Source organism: Falco naumanni, chromosome 12, assembly GCF_017639655.2.
Source record: "Falco naumanni isolate bFalNau1 chromosome 12, bFalNau1.pat, whole genome shotgun sequence".
Taxonomy (NCBI): Eukaryota; Metazoa; Chordata; class Aves; order Falconiformes; family Falconidae; genus Falco; species Falco naumanni.
In genome coordinates this window covers 23,857,261-23,874,056 of record NC_054065.1, presented here as the reverse complement: position 1 = coordinate 23,874,056, position 16,796 = coordinate 23,857,261, and the positions used below count along the sequence as shown (strand labels likewise).

General features: G+C 38.0%; 1 protein-coding gene across 1 annotated transcript in view; it reads left to right on the top strand.

The window, feature by feature from the left end:
* USH2A (usherin) overlaps positions 1 to 16,796 on the top strand; it is a 391,715-nt gene that overhangs the window by 290,834 nt on the left and 84,085 nt on the right. Inside the window, exons 47-49 of the mRNA XM_040612018.1 lie at positions 143 to 341; positions 8,308 to 8,476; positions 11,495 to 11,716. Coding sequence (XP_040467952.1) covers positions 143 to 341; positions 8,308 to 8,476; positions 11,495 to 11,716 — 590 coding nt within the window. The remainder of the gene's footprint in view (positions 1 to 142; positions 342 to 8,307; positions 8,477 to 11,494; positions 11,717 to 16,796) is intronic.

Sequence of the window (16,796 nt, the reverse complement as noted above, 5' to 3'; positions counted from 1 at the left end):
TTTTGGACACTTCAAAATATTTTACTGCATGTGAACTAGTGAACAATAGTACCAATGTATGCTAATCCTTTAATGTAAGTATCCATAGAAGCATAAATACTTTCAATAGTTTAATGGATGTTAATTTTCTGCTTTTTTGTAGATCTCTTCAGATCAACTGGGCATCACCAGGGCAGCCAAATGGTATCATCCTGGGATATGAACTCTTACGTAAAGGATGGCATAGGTGTACCCCATCAAAGGCTCCTAGAAGCAGCAAAAGTAATAGAATGTGCATCTCATTAGAATGTAAAAAGCATGAAAATATCTGTGGAGAAGCATGTTATCATCCAGAATTGAAGGTACATGTACAATATTCTTAAGTTAGCAATGCAATAAAAAAAAGTATACTTTTAGGAATAAGTGTGTAAACGAAACCTCTTTAGTTATCAGAGAAAGGGAAGGGTTCTACTTCTTTTGACATTGTAAAACCAAGGCTCTGTTATATATCTTGAAACTTTAAGATCAAATATGGATGTTTGAGCTCAGTACAGGGATAGCTGTGCAAAATTCTCGAGCGGTGTATGTGAGTCAGTGGATGACAAAGTGATTCTGTTATCTTAAGTCTGTGATTGTTGACTTTATTTCTCCTTTCAGGATAAATGACTTGGTGAACATTTATGAATGTGTCTTGCATTTACACTTTGATGCAGAGCAATAGCGCAGTTCTGAAGTGAATCCCCAGATTGTTTTCATTTACTGGATGTTGGTTTGGGGTAGAAGTGATTTTAATACATGAAGGCTAAATCCCTGGCACAGGAAGGGAAGCCAGAATCTGTAGGATCCCAACCACTCCATGGACCACGTCACTTCATAAGCACACATCTGAAGTTTCTTCCCTTCAGAAACCCTCAGAAAGCTTTGCTCCACGTGCATAGTGTAGGTGTTCATTCCAAGGAACCAGGCTGTACCCGATTCAAAGTAAATCTTGCAAGCCACATGTAATGGAAGTTTGAAGAATCTCAGTACCAGATGGATATGTATGTATATAGATCTCTGTATGTATATTTGCATCCCACTTGGAACAACCAGATTTGCTCAGTTGCATGCCCTAGACCACACATTGTAAACTATCAGAGAGAATTCTTTGTCAGCTCAGGTATTCAGGTATCTGTGGAGCACATCGTTAGTTCCTATGGCTCCTTTGGCACAAAGCCATCGCATGGGACCATTTAAAGGCCACAGGAAATTTTCTATGTGTGTGCAGAATTTCAAAAATACCAGTAAAACTATAAACCTCCTCTCTATGCAAGGAATCATTCCTCAAAGCCTCATGGCAAATAGTGGTTATTAACATGATTTGCTGGGTTTTTTTCTCCTCTCTTAAATTCTTCCTTGGCTAAATGCTTAATGACCAGATTCAGCAGTACAGAAAATCTATTTAGATTCAGCTACAAGTGGGTGGCTGTTACATGACAATGATGAGCAGTTCTGAGTAGGATCCATTGTGATTTGTCAGATGTATTTTTAAATTATGGCTATTTTCAGGTTAATCTTCATATGAGTTCCTGTTTAGGAGTAGAATCAATAGCATAGCGGGAGTCTGTAATGGTTTTTATTGACAAATGAGATGGAAAACTCTTAGTTTGAAAGTAAGATTTAATGTAATGAAATAGTGTCCCTATTTGTCAAAGGCATCATCACATGTTCCATGACTAAAGCAAACAATATGTATTCACAAGTTTCCCTGTCAGACAAGACAGTAATTAAGAGAGTGAGTTATTTGAGGGGTTCAAACCAAAATATAAATTATTCCAGCCAACACAGCTTTAGCTTTTGAGTTCCCTTGAATGCAATACTATGCTAAACATATGTTTTCCTGAAATCTTGCAAATTAATTATGGGCAGTCCTTTGTATTAAAAGGTAGATGTACTTATTTCAGGGGTTTGGCATGGTAGACTTTTTAATAGATCTTGGCATGTGTATGGGTTAAATTTATATTATATTAATTTCATAAGTTTTCGCCTCCATTATTATTTTTCCAGCCTTTGTGCATTTATGGTAACTTTGAGCTTGGAGACTGTCCATTTCCTTTTATAGCTTCCTGACTTTGTAATTTTTTCTAATTAATTTTACATTATTTTTTTATAATAGTCTCTCTGTATTCTCGGAGATTGCGGTTAGGAGTGGGTGCTATTTGATAAGTAATGGATATAGAATAAATGACTGGAAGGTCCACAGGAAACTGAAGCACTTATACATAAAATGACATGGGAGTAATTTTTGTGGGTGAATTGATTAAAATTCCCCTCCCAATGCTTTGCTTGGTTTGCTGTGTGTATCCACACTAGACATCCAGAATGTCTGTAAGAGATATCTACAGAGCCCCTGGTGCATCCACGTTTCTCTTAGTCTGCGACAGGGACAGCGTAAGACACTTTTCTATATTTTTTTTCTAGAATTTTCTAGAATTCACTGGCAGTCTATGCCAGCTATAACGCTGAAACATTATGCTAGTGTATGTGGTCCTCTGATCTGTCAGTCTGCTGGACAGCAGCAAAGGACAGCAACACTGGCCAGCATACACTTTTTCTGAAAAACAAGCCTGTTGTCACAGTGCCAGCTGCTGTTTGCCATACATTAATTGTACAGCCAAACGTGAAGAGGTGCCACTGAGAATTAAATACAGAGCAGCTTAAGTAATGTTCAGATCCAGTACAATAAACAAGTTTTTTTTTCTTCATTTGTTGACAGACTGGTCAGTAAAGCAGGCAGATTGTATATATGTAGTTCTGATAGACAAATAGGTTGTGGAGTTCTCGCTTTTGCTCGGGTCATCTATTGCACCTTGTATACAAGACATAATGGGTCTAATTTCCCTCTTGCACTTTTGTTGAATTCAGGAGTATAAATTGAGAGGAAAATGATGTCATTTATACAAAAATAATTTGAAGATAAGTCTTGGGTTATTCATTAATATTTCCCTATGGATTTATGGGCTACATTTGGCATCATTGGCTTGCTATTGTAAGGCACTGCAGAAAGAGAGGGATGTGTTATGATTTCTTATCTGCATAAGAGATCACCCAAATATAATACACTCCATCCATAGGAACCAAAGTGTTTCAGTAATAGGAATACAAAAGTGTGTTTTTAGGGGGCAGCAGAGCAGGATGCAGTGATGCCAGATAACTTTGGCTGAGCGGGGTCCAGCCAAGGCAGCGCAGTTATAGCAGAACGGCAGCGCTGAGTAGCCTGGCGCAGGGTTGCACTGGTACGTGCGCGCTGCGCTTGGGATCCGGGGTAGCAGCTCTGCACAGCACTGTGCTGTGTAAATAAACCAGCTTGCTCAGAGCTGTCTTGGTAATCTCTAAAAGAGCAAATGACCTTTTCACTACAAGGGGCGTGTACATGCACATTCATGGGCTCATGTAGGCCTGATATTAAGCCTAATGTAAACCAAACAAGATTCCTGCTATCCTAAATAATCAGATCCTTACTTATTTCTAGTTGTTATCTGGTTTTCTGCTTTGATGTTAGAAATCTTTGTTGTTTTAACTAAAGCCAACACAGTGCTGTGCCTCGTATCCTTGCCCTGGTGTTTGTAATTAGACTTGGATGGATTTATAATTCTAGAGTGCAGAAAGAATTTAGAAAGGTTTTTTGTGTATAGTTTTGCATAGAAAGCTGAGAATGCACTCTCATGATGCATTTTGTCAGCTGCCAGGAGGGTCCTTATGTCCTGTGTACCTTTTACAGTAACAGAGCTGTGCTGCTTGGGTGTTTCCAAGCTGCCAAAACTGACAGTCTTTTCCTAGCTGTTTTCAGTAAGGTGTGAGCCATAACTCTGCCCATATTTGAAATCTCAAAACAGACATCAGCTCACAGAGCACATATCACAAGTTCTCAGGCATGTACTTCACTTAACAAGGGAACATGCCCTAGCTTCGCCCACCAGGAAGCACAATCTCAGTGCTGATGGGGAAGGCATTCCTGTATTATGGATGCTACCAAACTGTCCTTCTGTTGTTACTGGCATCCTGAGGTGAACACTGAAAATAATGAAACAGGTACAGTAAAAATGTAATTAACATAGCGACATAAAGGCTAATAATTTCTGTACACAATGGATCATGAGTATGAACAGCTAAAAGGGTCCTGACTGAAGGTGTTAATACATCTTCAGCACTTTTTATTTTCAGTAGCAACAAGCTGTATAAATCTGCAGTTAATGAACTAATCAAATATAACTCTGACATTACTAGGAAATACAGGCTTACCCCTTTACTCATTGTAATTAACATGTGCCATTTGTTAAAAACACCAGCAGGACTCTTCTTTTTAAGGACAGGAGGAGCAAAACGGTGGCTTGATAGCTAGCCTCAAAGGCATATTTTCAGGAGTGAAAACTAACACATCTTGACACTGGTGGAGGATATTCCATCAATATTTATGTAAAATCTACTATTAATGCTAGCAATATTGTGCAAATTCTTTTCAAGTACTTTCAGGCTTAGAGAACCTTTAAAAAGATAACACATCGTGTATAGTATGTGTTGTAACACACCTGAAAGACAGGAACTGAAACTCATCTTAGTAAGATAATATATAGTGATTTGTAAGAGAATAACAATAATTTCTGCTACGGGTTTTAGATCTAAGGCTATACCAATTACCAAAAGAGAACAGCAGTTTGAGAAAAGAAATGGGTGAGTAAGTATACTTGGCAAAAAAAGGTGTCTATATAGATTCAAAGATAATTTGAGTAAAAAAGAATGAGCCTTGCTAATTTAAAATATTCCCTCTCACATGAGAACATGATGGGTCAATCATTACTCTGGTGTTTGCTCCACAGGCAGAAATTTTTAATGAACTCCTGTAGCTAATAGGAATTCCTTAGAGTGTTTTGTGAATTGCTATTTCACAAAGTGGCTCTGGCAGGAAGCGTTTGACAAGAAGGATAAACATGGCTGCCTAGCACATCTGTTTATTTGAGCAAGTCAGTCCTAGCTCAACTGGCATGTGTCCATAAGGCCAGATAATATCCTTCAGCAAAGTCTTCAGCAAGCAGAGGGATCAAGGATGACACAACTTTAATTAAAAGAGAGTTGCATAGAGAAGTTTGGAGTATTTTTTAAAGTTTTGAAAATATTGTGTAATCCTGCCTGCCAGGTATGATGCCTGGTTACTCTGTGCTAGTGTCGCGGCTGACCAGGCCTTTCCCAGGTATCACAATAAGCCTTTCTTCACACCCAGCCCTTCCCAATCTCTGTGCTCCTGGACCAAGCCTCTCTGTGGGCTTGGATGGAAGGATAACTACAGGATTGATTTGTGAGTCTACCAATATTTTTAAGGGCTCCCATGACAGCTAAGGATGAACGTCTTGTATCATCTCCGTACGCAGTAAGGATCTTCTGGTCAGCCCTCTGTATGAGGGTGAGATCTCCGACCTGCCTAAAACGTTGGTGTCACTGCATCTGATCGCTCTGAGGCTTCTACTTGCATGTACATAGTAACAACATCCAGTTGGGGCTGTCACTTTTAGATCTAAGAGGATGAGATAATAATAACCTTTTGCCACTATAACTTTCAATCCATCTGCTTTTCTTCTTTGTCTATGACATAATTTTAGCATTACTTGAATGCATTTTATTTTATGGGTTGATAATGCGGAATCTTTGGGCTGCATATCAATGCAAATAGAAACGAACTATCTTTAGAGGACTGCCAAAAAAGTGTTATTTAACAATTTACAGCTGACTGCAGAGGATTTTATGGCACTACATAATAATAGCACCAACTATATCAATCAGTAATGCCATATGAGGGGTTGAATGTGCTTTAGAGCTGACTGGACCACATTTTGGAAACCGCCTATAGGGTATTGAGAAATACTGAGGATCCTAAATAATTTTTAACAAGGAAAAGTAGCTGCTGAAACCATTGTAACATAGCTGAGTGTTCAGCTGATAATTTTTTGAGGGAATTCAGGAGGAAAAGGGGAGACACCAGTGACAACGTCCCAAGCAGAATGCTTTAGAGTTGGTACTAACAAGGCCCTCCCAGTGTCTGTGTGACATACGTGGAGCAGCTGCTTCTGCTGCAGTTTCACCAGAGAAGGGGCATTTCTTCAAACTGGAAACATTGCACAGAAAGTGAAATGGCTGCTCAAGCATTTGAGCCTGGACGATGCCAAAGGTGTGCAGCTTTCTGTATCTGGAAGATGGTAAGACTGTGTTCAGGTGAAATTTGGGTGGTGTGCATCAACAAAAAGGAGGAAACGGTATAGGGATGACAAATGAAATCCATGAAAAGAAGATGACAAATTGGGCTAGACACATCACAGAGGAGGACACAAGAGGCACAAAAAAAGGGACCAAGAATGTGCAAGGAATATGTATTTGGCCTCCTTTCATGCAGTCTGGTACAGCGTTTACTGGCTCTGGGTGTCTCAGGCTCAGGATGCAGTAAAAAGTGCGGGACAGAGGCCATTTTTTACAGGTGTCAAGAATTGTTGCTAAATATGATCTATTCTGAGAACAGTGGCAGAACAGTACTCAATTCGGTGTTTTTAAGAATGCTTTTAAATGACTTGGAAATACAGAGAGACCAGCTAATCTTCTAGGTTGCTTTGAAGCCAATTGTATATGAAGAAAAACAGCCTGGAGTGCATGCCAGTCATAAAAAAATATCCAAAAGATAGGAAGCAGAGAAGAGGTGTAAAGCAGAGTTTTATTTGACATCTTAACTAATGATCTGGAAGAAAGAACAGTAGGTTAATTAAATTCATAGATTGGATTCTATTACCAGTGACAAGGTGGACAGCAAAATAATATAATAGGACCTACAGAGACTCAAAATTCCTGAAGAGAAAATGACAAAATTCAACTATGCTGGTAGTCTAAAACAGATGCTGAATAAGAAAGTGTACTGGAAAAACAGAAAACTGTGTGACAATTCAAAGCATATAAGGTCATAAAACCTCAAAATATAATAAGGAAACAAGAACATGTTAACCTCATGTTAATTTTTGGTTACGCATGGTTTATGTATTGCAGATTGTAACTTCAGAACCTAACCTAATACTCCCAAGGATGATTGAGTAAAAACAATTTGAAAGTGAACAAAACAAAGCATCATCTTTCTGAAATCAAAAATAATTTGTTTATGACTTAAGAAAAGTAATAATATTTTTATGTATGTATATATTTGTGTAAAAATTTTTATATACAGATGTAATACAAATTACATGTTCTGAGCCTTTTAATACCCATTTTTTTAAAGTTTTCTGTTAGCTAGTAATTAAAGTACCTAGGTAAACAAAAGAACCTTCTAGAGGAACACTTTCTTTCTTTGCTGTTAAGATAACCTGATATAGAATGTTGTTAAAGTCAGGGGTGGAAGTGGTCCATGTCAAAGGAAAACAAAGGAGCAGCTTTGCCCTGAGATGTGTGCTGTACTGCCAACTGCGTTTTCTGTCTGGCTGTAAGAGGCATCCTTCTGGCTAATACCAGCTGCACTGACTCTATGTTCTGAGCTTACAATTTTTACAGTGATTCTACTGACTGTTCTATATGATTTGTTGTGTATACAGTGTGCCACTCCATCGACACAGGAGTAAGTGTATAAATAATTATTTGATTGTTCAAGCGTATAATTTTCTCGACAGCACCTAGAAAGAAGTCCACAGTAGAAAGGCCTTTTCAAGATTCATTTCCGTGTAAATTTTATTTTGAAAAAAAACTCCTTATATAAATACTATTCTCTTGAGATCACAATGTCTGAAGAACTGTGGTCATAAATATGTGATCATGTGCTATAAGAAGAAAATTCCACTTATTTTTATGTGAAGGAAAACCCAAGAGCTCATATTGGGAAATACTGGGGTTTAGTTTTAAGGGTTTCAGATGACATGTTTCATCATAAATGAATAAATAAATAAATAAGAATTTGGGAGAAAAGAAAAGGACAAGGTGATGGTAGATTATATCTACGTATTGCAATCTACTCCACATTGAGAGATTCAAAGAGCCTGCAAGGGATATGAAGATTATTCATATTAATGGACTATTTTATTAAGGTGCAGTATGGTCAAAGGCCACAAAATAGCAGCATTCTGTCAGATACACAGTAGTTTATTGAAGTCTGATAATGCTGGAGGGCAAACGATTTTAGCCAAGTTACATTTTATTTGACTGCAGTCATATTAGTATCCATGCTAGGATGTTCTGTACACATTTTCGTATACGTTGTTTTGCCAGAGAACACATTATGTTCTGTTTAACAGATATTGCCTTACTGATATTATTTTTTTTAACTACTTCTAGGTATGTTGTAATGGGATTCTGCACGACAATAAACCTGGCTTCCAATGCTGCGGGGACAAGTACATTCCATTTATTCTTAATTCACCAGGTGTTTGCTGTGGTGGTCAGATACATGCTGTGCAACCAAAACATCAGTGCTGTGGTGGTTATTACACTAGGGTATTAGTAGGTAAGAGACATCTCCTTTCCACTGCTTCAAAGAAACAAACCAACCAAGTTTATATAGCTGTTAAACCAAGGAGAATGAAAACATAGCAATAAACGAGGGATTTATCAAGATTTCTAGGTGTCGTCAAGGCTTCTGTTCAGTGGCACAAACAATGAGAATTGCACTGACTTTGTCTTCTAAACACAGTTCTGTGTTTATACAAGAAAGGCTTAATTGATGAAACCTGATGATTGGGTCATTTCCCAGAGAACTAATTTATGCCAAACTATACTTAATTGCAGTAAGTGCTGCATAATGGGGAGGGCAGTTCTGCTTAATAGGAACACCATCAGGAAATTTAGTGGTGTGGTTTAGTTCTCTGCTTGACTTGACCCCATGTGATTTTTCCCTAGCCATGTCTTTTGTGGAACAATTGTTAGCATTTGGGGTGGATTTTATGGATTACGTCACTTTTACTTGTTTCTCCATTGTCTACTTTTTGTTTCTACCAAAGTTAGAGATCAAAGTACACATCTCACGTATATTATGTTTGCTGGAAATTTATCCTTTTCTTAAGGATGATCATACTCTAATTCTCAGAACTGCTTGGGAAGTTTGCCAAAACTGTGCTTCTGTCTATTGTCCAGAGTTTGGTTTTCCAGGTTGTTGGTGGGTTTTTGACAGGGAGAGGGGAGGAAAAGGGGGAGGAGAGCCCTTTCAGGGGGCAGCGTTCAGAGCATATATCTCTTTGTAGGCAATTGTCAGGTCAGGAGCTAAAATGCTTCCATTACTCATGAGCTGGCACACATTCCCTAGGCTCAGAAATGCTTGAATTTTTGCCAACACATTCAGCATATCCCAAGTTCTGATCCTTTGAAAAGTAATTCATATATCACAATGTTAGAATGCTTTCCATGATGTCATCAGAAAAATGCTATCACATGGAAGGACCAGAGAAGAGTATTTTGCTGGCCTCATTAATCTCAATGTGCTGAAATGGAGAGATTATACTGTGACCTCTGTCCCCATCCAGTGGTCTATGTTAACTAGCTTAATGTTGTTTACATCAAGGAAGAAAAGCACAGTGAAAGAAAATCTTATGTCTGAAAGTAGTTCTTGTTCAGTCAGCAGTCCATAAGCATGAAACGGTAAATGTTTGAACATGTTTTTAAACATTTTTCTTTCAAAGTATACTTGCTGCATTCTCTTTTCCCGTACTCTAAAGGGCAGCAACATGAACAATGTTGGTCACTTTTTTCTTTTTTATTTTTATAAATATGCTAATAACCTCAAGCTAAATGTTAATGTGGGTCACTCTTTGATAAGGATAACAATTAACTGGTAAGACTGCTTGGTTGTTTTCAGAGAGAGAACGTTTTTGAGCCCAGCTTGGAATGGATCCCATTTTGAGAGGTTAATGAGAAGGTTACTGATCCTTTGTGTCTTATGTCTAATAGTTTTTTTAAAAAAACCCAGTTTTATTTCCAATAGATGTAAGCTACATTCTGTGGTTTAATACTTTCTCTGTGTAGCAACTAAATTAGATCCCGAGGAATGCAGGAAAATATGATGAAGTATCTAAACAGGTTATATCTATTATACTCTAAAAATTTGTTCTCATCTTTTTCTGTTTATTATTGACTTTATTTGATAAAGTTATTTATACAGGAAACACTCTAAGCATACATATTTCCCAGATGTTGTTTGGCCAGCTTGATAGCTCTAGATGTACTGAAGCACACTGGGCTGAAGGCATGAAGATTACAAATTAGGAAGGCAGGAATCGGTTACCGAAACAGTAGTGCACAAAGAATTGGAAACATCCATCCCAGAACTAAGATGGGAGGAGAAATTCTTAAAGCAGAGTGAAACAAATAATGCTACTACCACCCAGGCACCTCTTTGGCAAGGAATGTAGGGGGGAAAGGAAAACAGTGTTCTCCCTCATCTGTTACTATCTCATTACATGTTTATTTCTGACGAAAACTGTGTTGGGTTTAGGGCTCTTTGTCTGTAATTCTCAATTTTTCAGAGGAAAAGGACTTGAGATATTAATTGCAAGGAGAAAAATGAGTTTTAAAAATCAAAACACATTTCTTTTATTAAAAATCTGGAATCCAAATACTTTAATCACCTCTATTACCCGTCTTCAATATCAGAAAAAACCCTGCTCCTCCCAAATGACATTTGAGCCACAGAAAACATTACAGCACGGAAAGATAATAGAGAAGTGCTCCTTTCAGAACACTGGACCAGATCAAGTGCAGACACTAATGAATGAAAATTATTGCCATATACCATAATTTTTATATCTTATATAGCAGTATCTACTCCTTTCACAGCACAGTTTAGCCCAGCCCAGCCCACCACCATAGCGTCTGGCTCATGGGCAGTCTTATCTTTAGGCCTTTTCTTGCAAAAAGTGGTGCTTTTGCTTAAGTAGCAGCCAAACCCACTGATTGTGATTTATTGTGTGGTATTTAATTTTTAAAGTGACTTTAATCCTTAAATTCTTTGGGAGATGAAGTCCTGAGTGACACTGGAAAACTCTTCAACCAATGTGAATTAGTCCTTCAAAACAAGTCTAGAATTATTTTGGAGGAGACATGGAAATTTTTTGCTGAGAATAAGTAGGCTGACTTCTGTTAATCATAGCAAGAACGAACTCTCTTTACTGTGTAGCTGCTTCTACTTAAAGGTTTTCAGCTGTATAATTATTACATTTACAGAAATAATTTTGGTTGCTTTTCTCAGTTTGTCTGTGCCACGCTTGCATTTTGATATCTTATGGAATCTTAGCCCTGAATTCATAAATGCATGTGTGTTTAATTATTACAAATGAACATACTTTTATAGCATTCTAAAGTACCAAGTGATTCCATGCTTGCAGGTGGAACGTTTTGTACGTGAAGCTGCTAGTATGTGTGAACCCAGACTGGTTGCTAGCAGATCATAGAGTCATTTAGGTTGGAAAAGACCTTTAAGATCATCAAGAGCTAAAAATGCATGAAATGTTTAATTGTATTCTTAAATTGACAGGAGAAGTATGTTGCCCTAACGAAGAGCAAAACAGAGTTTCAGTTGGAATTGGCGACTCTTGCTGCCAGGGAATTCCTTTCTCCACATCAGGCGATCAAATCTGCTGTGGTGGATCCCTCCACGACAGTTTCAATCAGCAGTGCTGTGGTGGAGAAGTCGTAAGCGCAGACTTAATCTGTTGTGGTGATGAAGAAGAAGGGACTGCACACAGACCTCTCACAGGTAAAGGATAAGTTTTCAAAAAAAAAGAGTCTTCATCTTTTTAAATCTCGTGGGATACTAACCATTTGGCAGCAACACATTCAGCTTTAAGGTGTGTATGCCAATTTGTTAAAATGATGTTGCACTTTACTCACCTGTTCTGATAGACTGCAGAATGGTGAGCTTTCAATAGCCCTTCTTTTTACCTTTGCCCCAAAGCTGCGGGGATAGGAGACAACAGAAAATTCAAAAGGAGTGCATGATCTTTTATTATACCAGTCAGGAAACAGGACCGCTCCCCTTTCAATGAGTAGAGCGGAGGTTAGACTTGGCCATGCATGGGGTTAGTCACCTAGAAATTGAAGATTATGCTGCTATCTGCTTGGTGGTCTACGTCCTTCACTTGTGCATCTACACAGGGGTAAACCTGCTGCAGTTTAAAATCAACAAAACTCAATCCCCAGCACTAGTCACTTGTTCATCTGGCGTATCCCATCGATCCCTTGCACCCCATAGGAAATTACTCCACCACTCAGAGGTACAACCGGAACCCTACTTCCTCGTAAAGCATTCTGTGACTAGCTGGTGGCAGAGATTGGAGGTGTTATTACAAACCCTATTCAGGTATTTTCATGTGTCTTTTCTTTCCACAGTTATTAGACAAATTATATACCATCAGCCTTAGGCTTTCCCAGCCTCACAAAAAGACTTCAGAAACAATTGCAGTCTCAAAGGGGAGCCTGGTTTCAAAACACAGAAATAATGAAGGTTTAGTACCCAGTTCTGCTTGGTGTACAGAGATGAGTGATGCAGTGCTTTCACCGTATGTGTGCCAGTTTTGAGCCTCTAGTTGTGCAACTAAGGATATATAAGTTAATATATAACTCAGAATGCAGACCTGAAGGCTGAACTCCTCCTTCCCAACAAAATGAGCTCTATCTTCAGTTTATTTTTCGTATTCACTGGATCCCTCAGCCACTGTGGTACTAGGAGTACCCTATGTCTGCGCTGACTGTCAGGAAGGGCTAAGCAGAAGAGACATTGCAACGCTTTCTGTGGTTTCTGTGCTGTCCTGCCCTTCCAGTGGTGAGTCATAGCGTGTATGCTGTGAACAGCACCGCTTGCAGGATTTTAGCTCCCCCTCACCGTGATCACTAATTGTGCCTGATCTACAGCATCTATGCAGGGCTCACAACACCAGCTCTGAAAAAGGCCCTCTTGCATAGCCGTGCATTGTGTGGCTCCTACAAGACGGGGCTGGCTCATAAAACATCTCTTTATGTACTTTATTACTTAAACTCTTTTATTTGCCTGCAGGAGCCCTTTAACAAAATCACATTGAATTGACTTTCTCACACCAAATCAAATCTCCCTGGTCCCAGTTCAGTTGTCTTTGTCAATATGTATTTTATAAATGGAGTGAATTAACAGATGCTGTTGGAACAGAACTGCTGGGGTAGCGTTTATGTTTTTACTACTCTCTCTGGGCAGATGAGTTGTGTAGGAGTGTAATACAGGTATCTTGGGATGAAAGTTATGTTCTTCATTTCAGTATATATGTATTCTTAACAGTTTTTTTCCTTAAATATATATATTTAAAAAACCTTTATACCCATCTTTTTAAAATGTGTTTAGCCTATAGCGCTCTATCATTTACACCATTTTTCTTGAGAATGGGTCTGAATGACATTTTTTTGGCTATTAAAAAAGAAAACAGTGGCTTTTTCATCACTCACAGGTTTTCTGTGAGGACTTTATGCTGCAAGCCAGCATACAGCTGAACACAAATACAGGTTTGAAAGATGAATTAGCACATAGTTGAAAAGAGAATCATATTCTTTTGCATTAAGCATAGAATAGATTGTGGTTTCTTATCATATCATATACATCATGCTCAATAGGTTTTTGCTTAATTTCTTAGAGTAATTCAGCCTTGCTAAATAATGAAAATGCACAAGCCAGGCACAAGAATCTACCTGTTCCCTATCCCTATTATTATGATTCTAATGGAAAAAATGCTCTCACATAAAAACATAATTTACTTATCATTGGCAAATGGAGACATAGAATTTTGCAAGAATATGGTAATTGGAAAGCTGATCTCATTGTCTGGAAGGGGAAGAGGTAACATGAGTGGCTTTATGCAAAAGCTGAAATGCTTCTGAAGCTCTGTTTTGTAGTCGGCAATGAATGCTATGGTTTAAAGATGTGACAACAATTTAAAGCTTTTGTTTGGGAGTTTTAGTTCCTTGAAAAAAATCAGACAAGAAAAACATGACAACGAAAAGTGCAGGTGTTGTGCACAGCCTTACTGTTGCATGACCAGTTTGTAAGCAGCGTGCTTCTGCAGAATCTAGACCCAGGTTCACACTGAATGTTGGTTTAAGGGGATGAATCATAGAACCTTTTCATCTGCCATTCTATACCTTTTTCGGAGAGTCCGTCCTACAAAAAGAGCCTGTTTTGTCCATCTCACATTAATCTTTTTGTTACTGTTGGTTTTGCTTAATTTCTATTTTCTTTGGTTTTATTTTTCACCCCGTGTTGGCCTTATTTAGTGGGGTGACCATAGAGACATCTACTGGCAAAGCCTGGCAGTGATGCCATTGCACACACGTGTCCTGAGCCCCACTGCTGCAGTGTGATTATCCAAAGTTGACTATTTCTGGCTATAGAGGATAATGTCAGCTAAAACCACTCTTGGATTTTGTCTTTTGAAAAAACAAACCAAACCAACCAACCAACCAAACAAAAAAAAGCAGAAATAAAGAAAGAAAAAACCAAAAGCTAGTAAAATGCCACTATACTGACTTCCCAGACTCATGAAAGATGATGCTTTGTACTGTTGTGGTTCCTGATCTGTAATAGTTGCAATACCCACATGTAAGCCAAGGATTTTTGGAGTAGTTTGCAATGTACACTGGCTCTGTATTTTGTTGATCCTCTATTCTGGCTCCAAAGGCTAAGCCTTTTAATACTCATTTTTCCCTTTTGAAAGCATTGGTTTTGCAGCTTTACTACATTAGTAATTCATCACTCGGCTATGTTTGTAAATTTTTTCAGTTGCTGGGGATGAACATGAAATAATTGTTGACAGAAATCACTGTTAGCAGGAAGTGTCTTTTCCAGCCCATGGATTTTCTTTTTGCTGTAATGCATTATGTGGCTATGAAACATAAATACATAAAGTATGACACACACATTCCAGTTGATTTACAAACAAATAGTTTGTATTTTGGTATTTTGCTGAATTCAGCAAAAGATTATAGGAATTTCTGGACCCTTAAGCAATTGAAGAAAGTGATTTTTAGAAGGCAAATCAATCCATCAATATTACATGGTCCTATTTTGTTTTTCTTGGAGCATATTTAAAATTGTACATTTGAGGTGTCAAGGTTCAGGAGTCAAGTGCTACATGTGATAAATTAAGCAAAGGTCAGAGGCTATGCAATGCAGTTTCAGAAGATTGTCTACCTCTGCCTTTGCAGCTCATTCATGCTGAAGTGATGCACTATGGGAATTACTACCAAACTCTGCTCTGCAACATCTGCTCTCCCTAAGTGAGTTAGTGCACGTCAGACATCTTTATGTCAGAATATTGCAGTGATGGATGCAGTCTTCAGAAAATGCTGCATAAAAATCTGGTGTGCCGTTCTGGCCATTAAGTGAAATTACTATTTAAATTAATGGCGCTGTCACAGTTTATCTGTGCAAAGAATGAACGCTGATTAGGGTATTAAGTAATTAGCAATTTATCACACTGGAACAAGGTTGATAATAATTAAAGAAGTAATGGTTTACCAAAGAAACTAGAAAGGGAGTCACTTCTTGTTATGTGAGTGAAATCTTGGCTGAAAAATTTAATTCAGTTAAACAAAGATGAGGTTCGCAGTGAAAGAATATAGCCTTGTTTGTTTCAGTAGAAAAGCAGTTCATTATCAAAATTTTAGTTTGCCTGTCAAAAGTCCCTTGGGGCTGTCTGAGTTGCTTATTAGTATTGAATTGAGTCATTTTCTGCATTAATTCTCTACTTAAAATTGGTAGAATCCTAGAACAATTTGGAAAAAGGGTGTGAACAGGAGGAAATATTTACCTCTTGGAGAGCTTGTGATCACAGTTTGATTGCTGTGAATAGAGCCAGCCCTGAAAACAGGTAAAGTATGCAAGTAACGTCATTTGTAGTCATTCTGGTGATTGGAATGAAATGCTCTGAGTGCTTTAGCGGGATCGTACCCTTAAAGAGTAATTTTCAGTATGTATGACTTCCTAAGAGAGATTTGCTGCAATAAATGGCAGTGAGAAAAGTAGCCCCTTCTGCATGTGTTTTAAATGCCTACATACTACAGTAATTATGTCACGTACAAATTACTTTGTAAATGTAAAAAGTATATCACAGCCCTGGTTTTGTGTGTATCTTTCTAGATGAATTAGTAATAACATTTATTTCATTGTCAGTTATAAAAGTGTTTGTAGCGTTTCGTTCAGAGTTAAAATTTACCCCTTTCTTTAAATGGTGTGAGGCTCAACACGAGTATTTTTCAGTTGCAGAATAATTCCTGTGTATATATGGACAATTACACTGGTTATGATGAGCTTTTAATTTTAAAATAAAATAATTTGAAATAGAAGAAAGACAGTGGAATTAATTGTGGAGCTTATCAAATTCACTATAGAAATGCATGTTATATTTCGATATTAACTTCCTAAAGAGTAATTCTCTGTGTTAGATGACTGAAGCATCACTGTGGGTATTTGGCAAGTCACCCCTTTAGTTTTACATACCTAATATGAACCCCCACTTTAAAAACATAATGTAAAACATTCTGGAATACTAAGATGCAGTTTTGGAAGACTGCCCATGTGAGGGGCCCATGAATGAGACCTGACTGGAGAGTACATGGAGCAGCTTTCTCAATTTCTACATTTTACAGGAAATTTTCATCAACAGTCTGGCTTCGACCTGCTATGCACGGTACCTTGGTATGGTATTTCATAGCAAAGGTTCTTACAAAGTTCAGCAGTGGTGTAGGTTGGTTATAAGGGATCTCTGTTTATTCCTCTAATTCTTGATTATTTTCAATAGGTCTGGAAGTGAGGACAC